Raw genomic sequence first — 22850 nt, 5'->3', positions numbered from 1 at the left:
TTGATTGTCTTGTCCTGCTATCGATTCATTGTGGGCAGACGACTTCGATCGGTGCTGAGACGTATATAAGGCGCATGCGCAAAACCATGCTTCTGTTAGTTGGTTAATGATGTTTTAGGTTGGTTGTAATACAATAAAAGCGGATGAATCATCGAATGTGTGTTAGCTTGTTTGTATAATGATGGCACGTTTTTGGAGTATATCATTAGGGAGTTATCCGCTGTTCTGAAATACAAAGAATTGTGTAATGTAATTTAAAAATCCATTTAATAATATTCCTGAGAATCTGCAAGTAAAATAAAATGATTACTGTAAAGGACCTCATTTTCGCGAGCCCGTCGTAATCGCGAAAATTTAAGCCTCGCGAAATACTTTTTTTTTTCCCCGCCTCAAATAATAATAAAAAATCAGAAATTTTTCACTTACCCAAAATTTAATGATTTATTGCACAGTTACAAGCTTTTTCTTGACAACTTTCTTTCTTATAACTATTTTTTAAATAATATACAAATATATTTCTCGAATATAAAACAATTAAATTAATAGAAGGCAGCTCATTCACTTAAAATACTATTTATACCAGCTTCTTTGAAGCTATTCAAAATTATCTCATGTTTGGCTTCAATACCGTTAAATACGCGCACAAGCCAAGAAGCGTGAATCGGTTTTAGTCTTTCATATTCGCAAGTCCACAGATTCTTTTTCCTCCAGAAATTGAAGCTCATTAGAATACCACTCAATAAGCTCATTCTTGAGCAAACGCTTGAATCGCCATTTAGACGGGAACGGGGGAGGTAAAAGAACTTTTCGTACAAAAGGAAGCTTATTAAAATGCTTTATGCAAAAGATGTACTTTTGGAATTTTTCAAATTTCTCAACTTTACTTAGGTACTTTTGAAATTTTTCAACTTTCGGTTCTGTTCATATAAAATTCCGGAAATTTTCAACTCGCGAAATCACCGATATGTTCATTTTCGCGAAAATTACTGCCAGGGAAAATAAGGGTCTTTACAGTATATTGTCATTGTTAGTAAACCAGATATTCATCTGTGTTAAATCCGTCATGTGATGAGTATTCTGCAGTAGATTAATTAAACTCTTTAACAAAATACTAATCTAATTCGGGTACATAGGTTAGCAGTTGTAAATTAATAGGTCTTCTTATACCTTCTTATTAAGCCTATTCTTGTCATGAATACCTCGGCTTTTTTAGACCAAAGGAATGTTAGCTCAGAAGGGCTTATCTCGAAACGGGATTTTACGTTGAATCACTTTCCAAATTGTTGCCACCGAATATTATCGCCCTGTATTATATTTAAAGAAATTAAATAAAAGAGAATGTGCACGAATGTAGGTATGTTTCTCGCATTGTGAAAAAACGACGGTACCTAGAGCTGTCGAATTTTTTATTAATAAACTGAACGATTTCAAAAACAGCAGTGTACGGGGAAAAAAAAAAAAAAGTCTCCAGCGCGCAAGACTATCGAAAATTCTAAAGATATGTTGTTTTTAAATATTTTGTGATTTGTAAAAAGAGTCGAAACTAATTAATTACTTCTTTTTGGACGCTGAATAGTTTTAGATTATCATATTTTATACATATAGTATTTTATATGCACGAGTCGCACAAATTGCCTGCGAGAGCCGTTTCAGGCTCGCGAGCCGCACTTTGGCCACCCCTGATATATGCCCTAATTTAAAATTTGAAGCTATGTGTACTTATGAAAATTAATTTTGTGTAAATGTTTAATCGATGTGGTTTGTAATTTGATGCGAGTATGAGAACGAAAACCTGTTTCTGCGTTTTCTCTCAATGGAGCTGTTAGCGCCATCTCTTTGTTAAAAATTAAATCATTCCAGGTATGAGGTAATCGTTCAATTCATAAAATTATGTTATGTCTAAAGACCCGCTTTGTATGTCTGGACTCTCATTTGTAAAGTCTGGTTAATCAGCCATATACATACGCACTGGATATACTACATGTGCTATAATTCTTTGCGGTAAAACAGCCTTCAAGGTACTCGATCGTATCGAAAATGGAACGTTTCTTTAAGTGTTGTAACATATTTTATTAACATATTCAGAAGCCATCGTTAGATTTCACTTCAATGTAATACGTGTTACGACGAAAAATAACGTTAGGAAGATTTTAGTGGCTTTAATATAATTAAGTATATGCTATTTTGAGATACGTCACTTAATAAAGTAGGCTTTAAAATATTTTGAATCGTTTGGTTACTACATTGTGTTTCTTCTTCAGATTTACTTGGTACTAAATAATTTATTAGGGAACTTCAAGCAAATGATCTATTCTCTTTGAAAGGAAGTGCGACATTTTAAATTTGGCTAAAATATTTTAACTGTAATGCGGATTCAAATGCTAGCTGTAAGTTAAATTTTTAGTGGATAGAAAAAAATGTTTAGTTCATATAAATTTGTTCTTCTCTTTCACTAATTACAAGTAATTGAGAGATTTTATTATCTATTTTCAGTGGATCCATAATTTTGCCAACACACTGTCAAGTACTATATGTTGTTTTCGAATTACTATTTTTGTATTATAAAGTACATAGAATATATTTTTACGAAATGTACAAGCGCGGTAAGATGGCTTTCCCGCAAAGCAGTTTTAGGGTTACCATAAAGTGGCAAGGGAAGACAGGGTTGCTACATTTGACGAGAAATCGCCCGTTTGCCGACAAAATTGGCGATATGCCATGCACTGATGGAGAACCTTCTGGAACGAATTCTTGCCGGTTTAGCTCAGAATGTTCTCGAACACAAGCCGAAAGCTATATAAACCCTGCTGGTCCGCAGTCAGTAGTATTGAGAGTGTGTCTCGTCTAGCGATTCAGTCCGTTCGGAGTCGATCGAGTTGACAGCTGGGCGGCGAGTGCCGAGTGGGTCGAAGTGAACCGAAGAGTCGGGAGTTGTGCTCGTGTGTCGTCGAGTGCATCGCGAGTTGTAGCTGGAGAGTCTTGAGAGTACGTGGAGTTCCGAGAACGACCAAGCAGAGTCGGGAGCTGTACTCCGGAAAGTAGCGTCGGGTGCTTTGCAGGAATCTGTCTCCACCGTGACAGCCTGATAACCTGAAGGCTGTGTCGCTGACCGTGTCAGCGTGTTTATAGTAGTTCATCGACGACTGTAAAAAGTGCTTTGGAGCTGTCCTGACAATACTGGCTAGTAAAGTGTGTTTCGATACTTCATCAAGTGTCGTCGTTATTCACTCTAAATCCACACGAACCCCGTACGAACGTAACACCTGGTGTCAGAAAAGAAAAACGCAACACTAATCAGTAATGATGCAATTACGTTTTCCGAATATATTGTTATTTTACAATAGTATTTCGAATTACTATTTTTGTAGTATAAAGTTAAATTTTAATAACTTCTGTTCTGTGGTGTAAATTTGAGTTAATTGTAAGAAGAAATAAGTTTTTCTTACCATTCAAAAATTATGCTTAACATTTCATCATTCGCTTTGTTAGATAGGTTGGTCATAATTCAGTCTATAAGAAAGTCATATATGTTGTCAAATAGCTATTTAATTTGAAAATTAAATCAAAACCAACCTTGACAAAATCGTCTGCGTCTACAAACAAGAGCCCTAACAATCATGTTGCCATTTCTAATAAGCAAACTATTGATGGTAGGAATACACTTTTCTTGAAAATAGGTAGAAATTGGTAAGGAAAAAAGAAGTCTGCTATCATATTCGGCAATTTTTTTTTTTTTCCAAGTGCCAAGTAGTTGATTGCCTTCGAAAAATGACTATTGGTGATGCTTAGCACCAATATTTTAGAAATACTGTTCACGTTAGAGGTGGTCTCCATGGCAAGTTTCACTGTGTTATATGAATACATAATACATATATACTGTATTGTATGTATTCTTCGGATGATTTAATTTCACTGCTCATTTTCTAAGAACGAATTGCAGGTAGATTAGAAATCCAGAAATTATTTTACGAACTTTAGATTTTATAGACCTGGGCCAGTTCTGTAAAAGCATATATCCGGAAAGCTGCCCAACCGATATAGTGGTTAGCGCCGCCGACTACCATGCCGAAGGGCCCAGGTTCGAATCCCCGAGAAAGCAGTAAATGTATAGCGTCCATGCGGCACGAGGGCGCGCTAAATATGCGGCAATCGAAAATCCTCTGGAGAGGTTGGTGTTTGGGAAAGAGAAGTGGGAGACAATCGTACCCGCCTCCCGAGCGTGCTCTTCATCAAAATTGGGGACGGAACTCAGCTAAATCGCAGTGTCACCTTGTAAGGTGCTCAAAGCTGTTGCCAACGACGGGCGTAATCTGGCGCTCCTTGCCACGAGGAATTTCGTGGGCTTGAGCTGACTATACGTCAGACAAGTGAACATTAGTCAGCAACAACAACAATATATTCGGAAAACGTAATTGTATCATTACTGAATATATTTCTGATCTTACGTATATCCTCATGGCCCATATGGAGAGATATCGCCAAAATCCAAGACGACTTCTTTTGCTGAAATTTGTAATTAATGTGTGTGGAGAATATGAATTTGAAGCTATAGTATTGCTGTTAGATTGGAACTTTTTCTTTTGAATATTAGCTGAAGACCTTATTTAAAGCGTATTTCTTCTTCTTGTAACCAAAAATTAAGCTAGAGGTGGTACCAGACATGCCTGTAGGAAACAAATACTTCGCCGAGAAAATTATCCGTTCCAACGGCACGTATGGTGTCTTTGAGCAGTAAAACACCTTCTGATTCCTTTTTATGATCTTGATAAGGGTTACCTTTATGAAACCCTTGATCCTCGTCAGGGTGTTTAAGGAAATGCTTTGCTTAAGGAACGTCGAGAAGTAACTGATTGGGGACGTCTTCATAAATGTGCCAGCATCCTTATGCAAATTGGCCATTATCCGACAAACTATCGTAAAAGTGAACAGCGATCGACTTGCCTAAAGGTAATCTTCCGACGGGGTACCGTTATGAAGGTGTCCCACTCTTTCGGGGATGTAAACATTGTGTCGAAAACGTTCTGAGATTGGATTAATGAAAACTATAAACTTGAAAAGAATGTTTGAATGCTTCAGGTGTTCTACCACACACAAACCGTACATACAACCAATATGAAAGGATCAAAGAAGTCCTTGTTTTGTGTGTCAGTGTGGCTTGAATATCGGTTACGTTGTAATAGTTTTGATTTTGGGGAATAAAAAATGGTGCTGGTTGCTAGATCGGATGAATATGGAGGGTGGTTAAGAACTAGCACACATTTTTTTTCTAGGAAATGCACGACAACTCCAGTCGAGTGCACGGGGACATCGTTGATTATAGCAAGCAGAAATTCATCTTCTTCCATAGTTCCGGGCGAACCTGCAGAATCCTTGTGCACAACCGATCCACTATAATATGGTATTGCATTCCCTGTTTCATCCCATTTAAGATTCCCAGTTGTGATTATATGCCAAGAAGGAAATCGGGATTTTTCGGACAAATGGTGTGTATAACCTTAAGATGACCATTGTACTCGATGTGCAGATTATTAGAATTAAAAGTGAGCATGCCTTCTGGCAAACCGGAGGTTGTAAAGGCCAAAGAATGTATCATGAATATTGAAAGTAATGATTAATTGTTGACATGTCTTTTAAAACATTGTATCATTAAAAGTTTATTAGAAATTCTCTGCAACAATATTGTGAGCATGTTTCGTGAATAATATTCAGTTTGAAGAAAGATTACTTGATGGCTCTCACCTCGAACTGTATTTAAAGGCACTGATACATGTGAAGAAGAAAGTTCAACTCGGTGTATTATTAGATTCAAAGGCCCTTTAAAGTAATGTTATAGCTGATACATGCGCTGGGTTAAGGGCAAGGTCGATGTCGCCATTAATCATCTCGTTCTGACCACTTCACACTTTTTTTTTAAATTCTTCCAGAATGGAATGATTGATTGCTGTGTAATATGCATGCATAAAACGTTTCAAAGAACAAGCGAAGCTGTTCTCATCTCATTGTAATATTTAGTGTTCTTTGTTAAAACAAATTTATTTCAAGAAATATGCATGAAGAGTTCTGTTTCGAGAAGGGCCTTTTGTGCAATTATACTTAATAAAAAAATGCTCGCTGGTGTTGCCTACTAATTTCTACAATGTAATGCCCAAAAATTTCCAGTAACAGTCACCTAATTAGATCTACTTGAAAAACTTTCTTAATACAAAGTATACCTTTTCCACTTGATGTAACTGTAGTTATGATCATAAAAACTATATGCCATAAAAATGTTTAAAAATAACAACTTTTTGACTGAGTTCACAAGATGCGATAACATCAAGTCATCGCAAAGGATATAACACTTTTAGAAATGTATTTTCAACTGCTGTTTTGCTTATAGCATCTGTAGTTGTGGGAAGTTCCTCGGACATTGTTCTTGGGAACTCGTTAAATGTCTGATACATTTTGTGGTGTCGCAGTCAGGCCTAGCTACATTGCAGCCGTTCAAAGTATCGATTAGAGATGTATTCTAATCGATATGTTATAGATTGAAGTTGGGTTTGAACTCTTTAAAGATGTGGTACTTTCTGCTTTGTCCGCGCTAGGCTTGTATGTAATAAACTTATCTTTTCTTCTAGTCTGTAAACATTCACGGAACTTTTTACATAAGTATTCGTACAAGATATAGTACGAGATAAGTTCGTTATATTTCGTACGAGAAATGGTGGAAAATGTGGAATAATGCGCAGAAAGTATGCGGTGGGAGCTGATTGTACGGATGATAAAAAGTAATAATCTGAGGAATGACGCTAAAATGTAATTCTTCAGAGTACCGATTATAAGTTGTCTGTTGAATATTGGTTGATAAAGTCCAGAATTAATTATTAATTAAAACTATTAATTAATTACTATTATTATTAATTAATAACATGTTTCCAATGCCATGTATTACGTATACTTTGATATAAAACCGTTTCCCAAAATGATCGATATCACCCTCCTTGGTGCTGAAATAATGTAGGAGAAAGTTATTTGTCCGAGGGTTAGAAAGGAGACTTGAGAAGTAAATTTATTTCCCTGGAAAATATGGCTGCTCAAACGGCTTTGAAGCAAATGTACCAAATTTTATCAATAGACACTTTGACGCGGGTTTGTCGTATTTGCTGGTAGCTTCATTTTCCTATTTAAGTGATTAAAGATTTCATTTCCTATTTAAGTGATCTTATCAGACAAATGTGAAACTGTGGTCACAAACCCATACTGGCAACGATATCTAATAGGCCCAATTAGCACGTTATTTGATACAGTGATCTCTCACTGCATGTGAGCCCAAAGAGATATTACAGCGGCCCACGGATAGATTTCAAATTAGATTAAATAAGGTGCTTATAATGTGAGATGTAAAGAGCTTATGCGCGTGATTACTTTTGAATAGGTTGGGACTTTGTCTTATATATGTCACTATATATGTTTGTACGCCAGGCTATGTGATTGGGTAAAGGTGTGAGAATTTCCCACGTCGGTACACTCAGGATATTTAGTTGACCAGCCGACAGTTGGTGATGCTTCAGTACTCTGGTGGTTTACGTTTATTTTTCTGTGGAACTGGAACTTCTGATGTATGCTTTTCTTGAGTCCTTCACTGATCATTTGACTGGTTGCACACCAGCACAGTTCATATTGGTATAAAGATACGAGGTAAACTAACCACGGCGTATAAATCCTGTTTATTTGTGCTTTTTATTAGATCTGCCTTAGATCTATACCCATGCTTAGAATTGTGCATAACTTTTGTTGCGTTTAAACGTTTTAAACGAATTGAAAATGTAACCCAACAGAAATTTCTTGCAGGTACCAACCTTTAGATTTCAGATAGACAATAACCATAATTTGAATTTTTCCTTTTGCGTTCTTATAACTAATATTGTTTATGTGTTAAATATGTAATAAAATAAAAAATTATAATAATGTAATTTAAACAATATATCCAAGATTTCCTGACGGCCGTATTATGCGCCGTGATAAATGCTTGTTATACCACAGCTCCATAAAGTTATTACAACTGTTCATCATTCTGTAGTTATTTAAATTTGGTGGATACAATTCGCCTTATATATCGTAGTTATTTCAGTAGACAAAAGAACGAAATATGAAGGTCCGCCTTAAAAGCATTTTACAGACAATACTCACTTTGAAAACAAGAATACAAGTTCAGCAGTTGCAACAAGAAACATTGAGGAATGTATCTTTTTGCGGGAAAATGCGCGTGATGTCCTATGAATGAGAAGTTCCACCAATGACCGAGCGGTTAAAAAGCTACTGAGTACTGGTAGTTCATGCCGGGTTCGAACCCAAGCTAAGGGGCAAGTTACATGGCTGATTTTTTCCCCCGTGTTTAACTTGAATACACACCATTTTTCCTTAGACAGATAGCCGTTGTGTGCTTTCCTATATTCAGATAACTTATAAATAGAAAAGATTCGAATAATTTTTCTGTGTTTAATTTCATATTCGTGATTTGCCATGATTTACTTTATAGTGCGCCCCTCCCCCCCCCATTAAGAAGAGAAAGTGGTATACGTAAAATCACCGCAAAATTTGATAGAGCTGTTTTTACAATCTAAGTTTGCTCATTTTGTCTAATTTAACATGTATTGACATGTTTTTCTTCCACTTGGATTCTTCATTTGTTGTGGTAAGCATCGCTGTTTCTTACAGAAATGTTTAAATGAGTGTTCCTGACCTCCATCTTGCTACTGTTATGGTTCTTTAAGCTTTATAGTTTGACTAAGATGCAGATGGGCGACATGCATAAAGTGACCGAACGGGTTTCCCCAATCATTCGCGAAGCTCCCTTCATTTTTTTCTTTTCATTCCAATCCAGTTGGTGCGTACATTGGGGCGGAGGCGAGGGCCAACGACCCGTTTACATGCTCCTCACTTAAACATGCTTTGAATCTTCTCAAGCAAATTGCCTTTGCTGTTTGCGTGTTGTTTACTGTTTACATTCTTGCGCTTCGAATGATATAGCGTTATGCGTAGCTCATCGAAACGGGCAAGTGTACTTAGTTAGGTGAAATTAAAGCAAATGTGATACTGAAGTTTGAAACTAATTTTGTTGGATTAAATTCAAAACAAGTCGCTTTTTTTTTTCTTAACTCCTCAAAAAACCTATTGACGATGCGTAATATCTTTCATTTATTTCTTCAGCGGTGGAAGGAAACTTTCGGGAAAATTCAGTAGAGAGTTCTGTACTACATTAATAACAAAGATCATACTTAAAGTGATGTTGAATGGCTTCTTCTGTTGATGAATTCTTTAAATATATATATATATATATATTTTTTTTTTTTGTAATAAGTGTGTTGGTATGAATATATCGTTTTCATTACTGGTGTTAGGCACTCCAACTCTTATCAATGATTATGTGAACTAAATATTTATATCCTTCCAAATTAAATGCCCTTGCGTATTTTTCCATAAAAGTTATCGGGCATAACGCCAAATATGCTTCAGTTATTTTAGCAGAAGCTTGGGCAAGAACATATTCCTCGGGATCCTGAAACTAAAAATATTCCCGCGTACTTTCTGTGGAAAGCAGATCCGAAATTTCAATTTATCGTCCCATTCCCAAATGGGGAGGAGAAAACAGAGAAATAGCAGTAAACGTTATTCTTTTTACAAAAACTGGCTTATCAAAGATTCGTTTTGTTTTTTAAGTAATCCCGATTAAGTTCTTAGAACGTGTTGTGATGTCGCGCTTATCCATCATCGGCGCTAAATTCCACTCTATGGCGACAGATTTATTTTCGTCGTAAGGGTCGATGGGAAACTGCGATTCTTTTTTGCGCAGATATACTCATTTTGTTTATTTTTATGAAGTTTTAATGGAACATTCTGTGTAAATTATATGTATGTATTATGCAGAATGAATACGTTTTAACGGTTCTCTTCTTTCTGTCTAGGTGACTGTTATTATTCGCCAGCATAGTCCTTGTGCCTTGGAGAAGATGTATGAAGCTCAGACAGACTCTTTACCAAGTGTTTTTGTAGATGGCTCGAAGACGAGCGGGCCAGGTGTCAAGATCGTAGTTGTCGCTGCAAGTAAACATGTTGAACTACATTTGAGATACATTGCAACTAAAATTATTATCCGACAAGTTGGACACTATTTGACATTCGCCGCTGAGATGCCGAGTACTGTGGCTGTGCAAGGTGCTCAAGGCGAGACTCATGAACTTTGCGTGAGAGGTTGCCCAAAGAGGGAACGCATCGAATTTGAAGGGTTTCTTGACGTCAAGAGTGGACCAAAACGAGAAGCTCTTGCCATGTGCCGCGCCCTAAACCTTACGGGCTTTTATCTGAATGCCTGTGTGTTTGATATCCTGACCACTGGAGACAGCAGTTTCAGTACAGCAGCACGAGATGCCATGTTCGATGGTGGTCAGATGCTAAGAAATGGCAGTTTGCCTATCATACCCAGAAGTGTGGAAAGTGAAGCAGCTATTGCCAACTCATATCTACTACTGCAGATAATGACTGTTCTAATTGTGCTTGTTGTGTTTCAAGTCAAAAGGTAGCCCTGAAGAAGACGCATGTGTAGCTATAAATTTACTCATGTAAATCAATGATGTTCTTCGCAGACATGTAGAAGATATGCACTTTTACATAGCAGATTTTATGAATCAATAATTCCCTTGACAGGTATCGATCACAGAGTATGTTCTGTGGTCTTTCCTGTGTAGAAACTCAGGGGCTAATCACCATTTGGTGTTAGTTATTTGTAGGTTATCCAGTATTGACTGCATATAACTTATAAATATCAGTGATATACCTAATTGTGTATTATACAATGACAGAGCTCTACTCAGGTTTATGTTAGGTTGTCATTTGTGAGGATTTGTGTACGAGAAGTGTTACATCAGTATTTCTAGTATGTTCTGGTAAGTAGATAAAGTGTGATGCACTGCCTTGAAAGCCCTTGTTCTGTTGATATTGTTTCAAAATACTAATGACTTTTTGTGATATATTCTTGTGGCATAGTGTTGCATACATTTCTTTTTCTCTTTGCTCTTCTCATTAATGTTTTATTTAAGTAAATCTTAATACAGTGTCATAATCCATGTACCAATCTCATATTGAGATAGGAAATTTGTATACTTACGTGTTATCCCGTCGATTCAAATGTGGCGATAAGATTTTGGGACCATTTTGTCAGTCATATCAAATAATCTTAGCTAGGATTATTTGATATGTATAATATATCTACTTATATGGAGAGGCTATTAAAAAAAAAAAAAAAAAAAAAAACATTGTATCAGGTAAGCATGGGTATAACAAAAGGAAACAAAAGGAGCACATATGAAAAACACAACGTTGCTTAACTGCAGGCTTATGATGAACATGATTGCCAGAGTTTGGCATATTCTAAAGATTTGGTGGCTTCTGCTAATGTGGTTGCATTAATGTGTAAATACCCTAAATTTTTAGAATTGCTGGAAAACTGTATCACTACAGTAACTGGCCCAAAATCACCATTCGACAAGCTAATGCGTAAGTAGAAAAAAATCCATGTATAAATTAAGTTTTCTGATTGGCAACAGCTACCATTCAGATTTGCAGTAGGAGCTTGTGGTACTTTGTGATGCTGCTTGCCGTCCAGAGGATAAAATATACCCCGAGGAGGGATACTTCTCCTATGTAAATAAAATTTGTTGTAAATTATATTCTATATGTAACGTATTGGCCAATAAATATGCCCTGTATGTTTATATTTATGGAATGCTGCATTCTCTTCTTCTAATTCTTAAAAGCTTTCGGGAAAGTCGGGGGAAGAAAGAAGATTGTTTTTAAGAAGTATATCAAAAGTAGCTATGAAGAAAATTTACCCTCTCCTAGAACTTACTACAAATTTTAAATAATTATATTAAGCATACATGTTTTGTAAAATTATTTTTTAGAAATAATATCAGAATTTTTAACTGGCATTTTAACATTATAATTTTTCTGCAAAATTGCAATTTGAGTTTAGGATAGTTTTAAAGTTTGTCAGATTATAAGCGACCAGTTGCACAATCTCAAAGCCATATTATTTGTGAAGAGTCACTGATTTATATCTAGGTATGTTGTTCCAAAATTTTGGTATACAAGGAAAGTACTGCACTTTAAAATACAGTGCTATCTCGACTTATGAACTTGAATTTCATGTCTTTGTATATGGAAACCCAATTTTTCATTGTAACTTATGACAAATAAATCCGTTCCTACATTTAGAAATTCAGGGGGAAGAAGATAAAGTGTACACTGATATAGAAATTATTAATCTTATCTATAAAATTACAATGCTTTATATGCAAAGAATTATGAATTTTTTTTCAAGTCAATTTACACTATGCGCTGGAGAAAGTTTCTACAATTTCCCCAATAAAAGCAGGCAAATAGCTCATGTAAATTCAGGTTTTGTCGTTTTCAGAATTGAATATGAGTTAACAAACAATATTATTAAACTATAATTATTTTTAGGTCTCTAAATATAATCATGAATGAATTGAAAATTAGTTAACAAAGGATATTATGAAACTATAATTATTTTTAGGTATCTAAATATAATCATGAATGAGCTGAAAATGGTGACAATAAAGAAAATTATTAAACTGTAATTAGTATTCAGGTCTCTAAGTATAATCATGAATGAGTGGTCTTTTTCACATTAATTGTTACATATATGTTTATATTTTCAAGAAGTGAATGAGATGTCTACAAAATATTTTTAAAATATGTATCACAGTATTAAAAGAGTGTGTACTATAATGTTAAGAATATTGTAGCGGTTCATATTTCTTGAATAATTTCGAATGTAAAAGCCAACATCGGACGTTAAAAAAAGTTTGTATCTCGAAATGTTCGCATGTGATGCTTCGAGATATTGCTGTATATTAGCCATAATAAAGTGTTCTTTATTACTTCATCAGATTTTTACCTGATACAATGCATTCGCAATGCAATTGTTTTAAAAGAAATTGTGTCTATTTAAAAGCTGCAAAATCATGCATGTGTATCCATCTCAAGAGCTAATCAAATCCTCGCATTACAAAGTAGTTCGAATATCAGAATCTGTGGCTCAGGAGCTCTTTTGCAACAGGGGTATGATATTCCGCTGCCACATAACAGGCCTCCCAAGGTCATTATGATCTTCAAGGTCTTGCGAAATTCACGTTGGTGATAATAGATGGCGACATGCGTAAGCACCTATGTACCAAGCGAGCATACCACCGTATAATCGCAACACGTATATATATAAATTTGCAAAATTAGCATAGAATTTTATTAAAAATTAACTATCTCTGAATCTCCAAACATTGGATTATAGTGGGATCTACGGAAAACAAGGTCTTCCACCGCTTTTGTGGCACCACCATAAATAGTACGAAGAAACGGATCCTAGTTTTCTTGGCACTCTTTTTTGATGACATCATGATCGCTGTCTCCCAACCAATAGGATAAGTTCATGAGAGTGCTCCAAGGTCACTGTTTAGTCCATTGATAGTTAGTACAGTCCACTTAATGTTATTGATGTTGCCGAAAGTTTGAAATTCCCCAAATATTCTGTAGTTTGTATAATGTGAAGAAGAGAAATGCTGCATTGCATATCCCCAGCCTGGATAATTTATTCTAGTCATGTGCTGCCTAATCCTAGTGGATGTTCTGAAGTAAGCTTTCTAGATGTCCTCATTTTAATATCATCTGTTTTTTGAAAGAATTTTCTGTTCTCTTTAATAAGATTATTCATAATTGAGAAGTCTTGATTGATGTTATTTTTTAAGGAAAATTTAATGTTTTAATCTGTGTACAAGGTACAAACTGCGCTGTTATAATTTTCATATCTGTAAGTAGTGTATTAAAAAGGAATAATTATTTTATTAAGCTAACCACGAGTAAATTAATTAATTTTACTCTTCAGAATCAGAATATTTCCAGTATTTTTATTGAGTTTTCTGCACTTTCACACTTTGTGTTTTAAATATATTGAGATTCTTCGAATTTATCCTTTATAAGACTATTCTACAGTTTAAAAAGAGTACATAACTTCATCCTGTAATCATATTTTCTTATTATACTGAATATGTCTATTAATATTTTTTGCTGTTTAAAAATTCATATTTGTAGTTCAGCTGAAAAATAAATCATATACCGGGTGATTCAGAAGTCTTCAATCTCAAATATTTATTTCATGTGTATTAAGATGTACAACCAGTTAAAACCTTCTTCAATGAAGTTCCAGCATATGTATAATCAGAAAATATTTACAAAAATATCTGTTGGAATTGTGAACCAATTTTTTGTAGGGGGCAAATTCATTGTCCTGCCGGCTTATTTGTTTTAATAAGGAACTTTGAATATCTTTGATGGTTGTTACTCCTTAGAACTCAATATAAAAGCATAAACTCCCAATCACATATGCTTCCACTACGAGTGACTGGACATCGAAAGTGACAATTCTCAGAACCCGCACATTTCCACGAAACCTACGTAGCTAGGTTTCGTAGCTATCACTTTCTACAAAGACTTAACGTCAAACTGTAATCAATTATCACTTTCGTCTGATTATTTGATCTCTAGGTGGTACTTCGCTTCCAGAGCAGCTGTTTTTCCTAGGAATCTTCCCGTTTAAACCAGTGCTACCAGAATCTCGTTTCTCAGAAAAGTCCCGTGCAGCAGGGACTGCCGCTAGATGCGATAACCTCTTAAGAGAATTACAAAATGAAATTAATCAAAGAGTATAAAATTTAAAATATCTAATTAAATATTAATATAATTTAGGATCTTATTATGAATAATTGAGTAAGCTGAATCATCCGTAAGTGAATTTAGGTTAATTTGGTGTTCTTTTGAAAAGACATCTCAGCACAGTTCGAAACCTCTCAGTTTTTCATATTTCAAGGTTGGCAGCTACATAGAAATACTTTTTTATAGCTAATAATGCTTCCAAATAAACTGTGAAAACTTCTGAACCTCCTTACACTTGATAAAATGTATTATACAGATTAAGTATTAAATTTTGTAATTACTGCAAACATATAAAAAGTGTCATGAAACACAAGCATAAAACCAAATTATTGTAAAATAATCATTTTATTAGTTCTAAACTTGTTTTATTTTAGATGTTAAAAAATTAAATTTATTGATATTTCTTATGTTACAGTATTTTAGCAAGTTGTATTATTTGTATGTGCCGTGCTTTCCAAAGTGAAAATACCCAGATTCCACTGTTTTTCGTATTTGTGTTCTTAATTACGGCCGAATAGTAGGCATATGTGACAGATGCAGCTATCTGTAATCTATGTAAAGTTTTGTGCCATGATTTTTTTGTGAAGACCAGATGGTCTATGTAGATTTTTTGCATAATAAAATTGATTTTTTTAGTGTTTTTGAATTTACAGTTTATGTAGTTTTTTAATCACAAACAATAACAGAATGGTCTAAAAAGTAATTACATATGTTTATTTGATACTGAAGAAGCAGGTAGAGCTAAATATTTTTCAATTCATTTTTTAATTTAATCTTTTAACTATTTTAAATTTATTTCAGTTAAATAGTTACCTTAAATTACTTCAAAAAATCTGATGTTACATCACATGACTTCCTTGTATGGAATGTTAAATTATACGCAATTTTCCCGCATTTCATTTAAACATATTGAATTAACAGTTAACAAATTTTGAATTAAATCTACTTCGTTGATAGCGCATAAACCACAATAGAATAAATTCACTCTTTAAAGTTCCCTATATTTATTTACCATAGCGACACTTCGGCGCTAGGTTCGCTTAACAGCGTTACATCTCATTCATTTTATAACTCAGAGTGCATAAAAACTGTATCATAACTACAGTTAAAACAATTTAAAAAATTTTACAGTTTCTAAGCAAAAACAAGCTAATAACTTAAATGATAATTCCTGAATGAATTAAGCATAATTTAATTCTCAATAATAAAAGAAGACGTTACTTTGTTGTTGCAAAGCTTATTTTCTCTAGATTCGCAACAAATCCACTATTCCACTAAGTTTCAAATGTAAACAAACATGTATCAAAAATTAGGCTTAGCCACACTTAAAAAACTTTTAAATTGTTCATAATTCCACAATTCTTGCATGCAGGTTAACTAAAGGCATATAAATCTTGACTCTAGTGTAGAACTGGGTGCCCCTTCAATTAGCAACAATTTTTTTTTTTTTTAATTTTGGCGATGAAACCTCACTTCTGGTTACCATGATAGCTTTAACTTTGTTTTAGCGTCCTGATTTTATTTAAATGAAAATAGATTGATGTGTACATGGAAAAATTTAACGCAGTGTGCAATGCCTAGTTTGTGCAATTCTAGGATTTTTTTAAGTGAAAACAGATCGATGTGTACATGGACAAAGAGTTTGTGCAATTCTTATTTTGGTTTTGTGTAGCAGCTGAAACTGTGCCTTCTTGGCGTCAAAAGAATCGCCAAAAAACAAGGGGCAGCCAATTGTAAACTTTTACCTAAATCTTAACCAGAACAACGCAATATAATCATTTTTAAAGCAAAAAATGCACAATTTACAAATTTGTAGACACATTAGGATTTTTTGGAAGCAGGAAAGATGAAAAATGAGCAACGCCTTCCCTGGGAATCGAACCACGGATCTCTGGAATACGCGCCCAAAGTGCAGACCACCACACCAAGAAGGCGGGATAAATACCTCATAAACTGAGCCAAGTAAAGAATAGATATATATATTTGGTGCCTCCGATTGCAACCAAAAAGGGAGATCCACATCTACATGTTATAGCAGTGCTACATACAAAATTTCAATGTTCTGAGGCTACTCGTTTTTGCGAAATACATGCTTACGGACGCCACGAATAAATCTCTTCAGAATTCATTTTAAATCAGTTTTATAATTTTTTAGGGGAAAAAAGAGTCCTTTATTGTGACCTTACTTACATACAATGTCACGCAAAAACATCGTTAAATTGCATTCGCTGCGGTCAAAATGCATATTTTTGTTGAAATATGATACCCGAAATGTTTCACGATTACTATACTTCTTTTTTAATTCCTACAGGGAAGTAAAAAAAAAGAGATGCTCAGATATTGTTACGAATCTGCATTATGGTTTTTTATAATAAAGTTCTCTTTTTAAAATATTCCAATCATCATTTTCATAAAACAACGAAACCTACTGCGTACGTTCTAAAAGTAGTTGTGTATTTCGCATGCACTAGTATCACAAATACATAATAACATCGACTTGCCTGTACCCTAAGCATTATTCTTAAGTGTACATTGGTATCGTAACCGAGGGAGGGTTTTCCAGAATCGACCAACTGACTGCCAATAACATAATTTGTTGTCGTGTGACCGTTACCGCGTTTTTAAAGCAAGATGGCTGAAAATATTTTGTTGCGTAATTTCCTCAAATAAATAGATAAAGCATCTTTGATTTATTGTAAAAATTTTCAGTGCAAAATTAGATAAAATATAAATTATTGTTAAGAAAGAATAGGAAGAAAATGATTTAATGGCATACTAAAATACCGAAACAGAAATTAATAGTAATGTTACGAATTTTGTCTTTAGATAGCTAATGTTAGTAGAATTATAATTAAAATTTCCCCGTGCAATGCAGCGTTTGATAAATTTTAAAAGAAAAGCACAGGAGCACGTGCATTTAACATCGAATTAGAGTTTGTCTCGGTAATTTATATTTAATTTGAATAAATCTAATTGACTACTATGTTGTCTGTAACCGTAATTCCTGTAAAATAATATAATACGTAGAACCAAAAAGATTTCATGTTATCCCTTCTCTCAAGAAACATTAATTCAATTTAAATCACACACAAATTCACCAAGTAAATGAACATTCGAATCAGGTTTCAAACTTCCAAGTTTATTCAAGTCTAACAGACATTCAACTGGCAGTGCCAGATCCAAGAACAAGAAATATACATCATGAAAGATTTACGCCCTCTATTGGCGATTAAAATATATTTCCAGGTAAATTTCTTACAATTCCTCTTGTTCTTCAAAAATCTCGAAAAGCAAAGAAATTACTAGAAATTTCTCGCGACCGATTAAAATGCCAGAGCAAGAGCATCTCAGCTCAGTTGCTTAGTTATTGTTACTGAGATTTATTTCAGCTCAGTGTGAACTGAATTAGCTTTCTTTTTGAACTGCGTTCTATTTTAACGTTTTTAGTTGTACGGCAGGTTGGTTCTGTATATTCGTAAATAAGCTAAACCTATTCAATTAATCACATTTATTTATTTGAATTACATAGAGAAAGAACCAACGACTTCATATAACAGGTAGACGGCTCACCCAAAGAGAATTCGTCTGCTAGGGTGTCTCCAACATATACCACGTGACTAATACTCTTGGCGCTCTTTGGGAGTGATAGCTTAAGCTGTTCATCGCCAGTTTGGCCCGCTTTTGATATGGCAGGTAGTACTTTTTATTTCCGTCTGCTAGCAGTCAGCAGACAACGGCCTCGAATTAGGTTGTTCGATTTTTTACAATTATATTTAGATATAACTTAACCCCTTTTTTCCTGAATATTTTATCTATATTTTTAATAATTGCTTTAAATTACTTGCACCATTGTTTAAGATGTTTAGATTAAATAATTTTAGGAAGGAAATCTAAAATAAATAATAAAAAATTGAGATGGAAACTTTAATTTTGAATAACGTTAAAAAATTAATTGCACTACTGTTATAATATTTGAGAAGGTAAAAAAAAAATTCGTTTAATTTTAATGCATTGCATCCTAAAGAGAAAAAGAAAATCACATTGTATTATATGCATTTATGCCATTGATTGCCTTTCTTTTCTTGAGATTATATTACTGGAACAAAATAATGCACTCTCTTTTCTTGAGATTATATTACTGGAACAAAATAATGCAATCTTAATTACTGATTTCCACACTCTTGTGTATGTCATGGGGGGATCAATACATCTTATTAACTATAAAAATTATTTTATATTGAATATGTATCAAACGGTAACAAACTTCAACTCAGTATTTATTATTAGGATCAAAACGATATTACAGTTAAAAATTTTCTCACTCTCCTTTTTTTTTTAAATACTATTTAAAATATGATAAGTTTTTCACATCGCATTTTTTCAATTACAATAAATTTCTAACAGCATCGTAGATGAGACAGAATTATAATCCAGATTATTTTTATTTTAATTGATTTTATAGAAAATAATGATAAAGCATTGAGCTTTATAAAAGTAATCTGATTTTTAAAATAATGCTGTTTAACTGTTTATGTTCAATGTTGCATGAATCAAGATCTTTAGCTTTTTTTTTTTTTTTTTTTTTTAACAAACATATCGCACAATCTTTTCTCAATAATTTAATGCTAATAATAGCGTTTTTCTTTTTTTATCGCAGGCAGTAATTGTTTATGAAATCAAAACGCGTACGACTTGGCGAAAAAAGGTTAACGCCAATTGGCGCAGCTTTCTATTTCAACGGAATACACGGAAAAAAACATATAAAATTCAATTATTTGTAAAGGATGAATCCAGTAAATAGTGTCACAGTATTTAATACATTTTGATGCTAATAATACATGCTGAAAATGTCATATACAGCGGCAATTTTCTTGTACAATATGGCTGAAAATTTCCAACCAATTCAACAGAGATAGTAAAACGACAGAAATACTGAAAATAAAATAATAAATCATGCAGTTTTAACTTACCTATGAAAGGTTACAGGTCCTCCTTTCACGAAACTTTCTTTACATCCATGCAGCATAACCATTTTTACTTAAATTTTATGTGACCAAGCAGAGCAGCAGTCTTTCGTCCCATAGAAAGCAATGTAAAGTATTTCCGGACTTTCGGAATTCGCGCAGCAGTCACGTGACACTAATGTTGGAACCGGTTGAAGGTTGCAATACGCTCTCTACCAGTATATTATCTCGTTGGAAAGAACAGAGCATGCTGCAAAAACATATCACGCCGCGTTTCTGCACGCTAGCGATAACAGCACAAGTACGAGGAAAACTAACAGTTAATATTTAATTTAAAAGTTCGTTGCATGGTTGCTGCATACTCCCCTCTCAGTGTCAACGATATCTTACGGGGAACATGACGCCCAGAACGTTTAGTCTTGGATTTTGTTGCAGGCTGTGCTGAAGTTGTGATATCAGTTGGACAATAATTTGATGGAACATTTGGGTTAATTGGCAAATTATGTACCACAGTGCCCTGCAAACGGTGAGGTGAAGTTGGCGTGGAGTGATTGGTTTATGCCTGTTCAGAACATAAGCTGGTTTTACACGATCTTTGGATACAGGTACAGTTTTGCCCTTTATGTCTAGGTAAAAGACCTTCTCTGTTCTACGAACAACTAAAAACGGTCCATCATAAGGAGGTTGAAGTGGGCGTCTCACCATATCATGACGAGGAAAAACATGGGTAGCAGTTGCTAAATCACGGTGTATAAAGGTTTTGCTATCACCATGGCTCTTGGGTGGTATGGGGCGAAGTGTTTGCATGTGTGCACGTAAGTGGCTGACAAAATCTGTCGGGTCAGACGGTTGTTAGGCAGGAACCATGAACTCACCAGGCAGAAGAACGGTGGTGCTAAAAACCAAATCTTCTTTCAAAGCAGCCCGAAAACCAAGAGGGATCACAAAAAGGACTTCGGTACACCGCTCAGTGGCATGGCACTTAATGGCAGTCTTAAGAGGTCTATGCAATTCCTCTATTAACTCATTCGACTGCGGGTGGTAACTAGTCGTCCTGGATCTCTGAATGCCCAAGTAATGAGTGAGAGAGCGAAAAAGTGAAGCTTCAAACTGGCGTCGTTGGTCAGTTGTCTCAGTAGAGGGCACTCCATACCTGGAGACCAAGCATGTGAAAAATGCTTGTGCAACAGTTTCATTAGAGATATCCTTGAGTGGTTGAGCTTCTGGCCATCGAGAGAAATGGGGAATTAAAGTCAAGCAGTAAGAATAACCATTTGAGGAAGGAAAAGGGCCTATAAGGTTCAAATGAACATGATCAAATCTTTGGGAAGGCTTCTTACAATTTGCCATAGGTGCTTTTGTATGCCGAACATTTGGTCCATTTAGCTATATCTAATAACATTCTAGGCCAGGCAAATCGTGTGTTGTGTTCTGCGTACACGAGGGTGAGCCATGTTGTGTAATGAAGCAAAAACATCCTGGCGAAACTGAGTTGGGACATACGGACGAACTTTGCCAGTCGATGCATCACAGAATAGATCAATGTTTGATTCCGGGAGAGTAATTTTTTTAACTGCAGGCATGTGCCTGATGACAGTAAAGACTTCAACTCATTATCCAATATTTGTGCTGGAGCTATTTTAGAATAATCAACTGATGCAGGAATAGTTAAGGGAGCTATACGGGACATAACATCTGCAGGAATATTCTCAGGCCCTGGAATGTGCTGTATGTTAGTTGTGAATTGCGAGATGAAATCTAAATGCCTCACCTGGCGTGGAGAGCACTTGTCATTCTTTTGACGGAAAGCATATGTGAGAGGCTTATGATCGGTAAAGAGGACAAACTGTCTAGCCTCCAACATATGTCTGAAATGGCGAATAGATGCATAAGCAGCAAAGAGCTCCCGGTCATAAGCACTGTACCGAGTTTCTGCTGTGCTGAGCTTCCTCTACAAGAAACCTAAGGGCTGCAGTGGCATAATTAGATGCACGCAAAGCAAGTGGCGCAGTTGGAAAAGGATGGGCAAGTAGCGTGGCATTAGCTAGTGTTTGTTTGCATTTGCTAAAAGCCTCAGTTGCAAACGGAGTCCAAATAATTGGTTTTTTCGAATGTTTCCTGCCAGAAGGTCCCTTTAAAACGTCGCTTAACAAGGCCTGGTTGTCTGCTGCATGAGGCAAAAGCCTAGGATAGAAATTAAGGGTAATCTTTGGAATATGGTAACAGTTTGGCGACATTTTGGTAAGGCGATAAAGGTTACTAGGTAGGGCTTTAGCAATAATCTGAGAAGTACACAGTTCGAATCACAGATTATTTTGTCTCAGAGAAATGAGAGATCATGAGACATGTCATGTGACATTTTCCGGAATATTCCGATCGTGATTTTAGCTAATAAGCACTTAGAAACAATTTCGCTGCTAAAGTGCAGAATCGCCCACTTATTTGTTTGGCGCTTTTTAGAAGAGTAAGAAGAATTAGATTTTTGTCAATTTTCTTTGACTTTTTAAGTGAAATTAGGTCGATGTGTACATGGTTAAAGTCAAGCGTGTGCGCAATGCCATTTTTGTGCAATTCTGGGAAGCGGAAGTAGGTCGACGTGTACATGGATACCGCGTATGTGCAATTCTTAAAAACGCGCGAAGCAGTGGACGATTCTGCACTTTCTCCCAATTTCGCACCTAATCGTCGTCGTAATTAAGCACTTTTGTTCCATAAAAGTTCTAGCATAAGCGTAATTCGGCTAGCAGATTGTTGGAAAAAATTTTGAGTTAAAAAAAAATGCCTTTACTTCGTGAAAACAAAATGGCGTCCAAAAAAACTAGCAGGTTGCTGTAGCAGGGTTGGTCGCCAAATTTTCGCCAAAAAATCGCCAAGTTACCATAATTCGAAGATTTACCGAAATTAATTAGGCCTAGGAACTTACGCAAATTACCAATAGTTTTCAGGCAACTTAAAATCTAGGACTGCTTGGACTTTATTTTGCAAGACTTTAACCCCTTTCGGGCTTATAAGGTGACCAAGAAACTCCAGCTCAGTGACACCAAACACACATTTTGAAACATTTAACTTGAGACCGTAAGTACTCAGTCGTTGAAATATAGCATGTAAGTGCTTCTTATG

At 35.1% G+C, this 22850-nt stretch overlaps 2 protein-coding genes across 2 annotated transcripts in view; one reads left to right on the top strand and one right to left on the bottom strand.

Annotated features, from left to right (window-relative positions):
- The window catches only part of LOC118198888 (repulsive guidance molecule A-like), a 135891-nt gene extending 120485 nt beyond the window's left edge, over nt 1-15406 (top strand). The window contains exon 4 of the mRNA XM_085821536.1: nt 9945-15406. Within this exon, the coding sequence (XP_085677662.1) occupies nt 9945-10559 (615 nt within the window). The 3' untranslated portion in view covers nt 10560-15406. The remainder of the gene's footprint in view (nt 1-9944) is intronic.
- LOC118196116 (tubulin polymerization-promoting protein homolog) overlaps nt 1-20065 on the bottom strand; it is a 208287-nt gene extending 188222 nt beyond the window's left edge. The window contains exon 1 of the mRNA XM_085822901.1: nt 19737-20065. Within this exon, the coding sequence (XP_085679027.1) occupies nt 19737-19798 (62 nt within the window). The 5' untranslated portion in view covers nt 19799-20065. The remainder of the gene's footprint in view (nt 1-19736) is intronic.
- Nucleotides 20066-22850: the final 2785 nt, after the last annotated feature.

This window comes from Stegodyphus dumicola, chromosome 8 (assembly GCF_044657685.1).
Source record: "Stegodyphus dumicola isolate Sdum_Otavi_A_Nest chromosome 8, ASM4465768v1".
Lineage (NCBI taxonomy): Eukaryota > Metazoa > Arthropoda > Arachnida > Araneae > Eresidae > Stegodyphus > Stegodyphus dumicola.
This window is presented reverse-complemented; position numbering and strand designations above follow the sequence as displayed.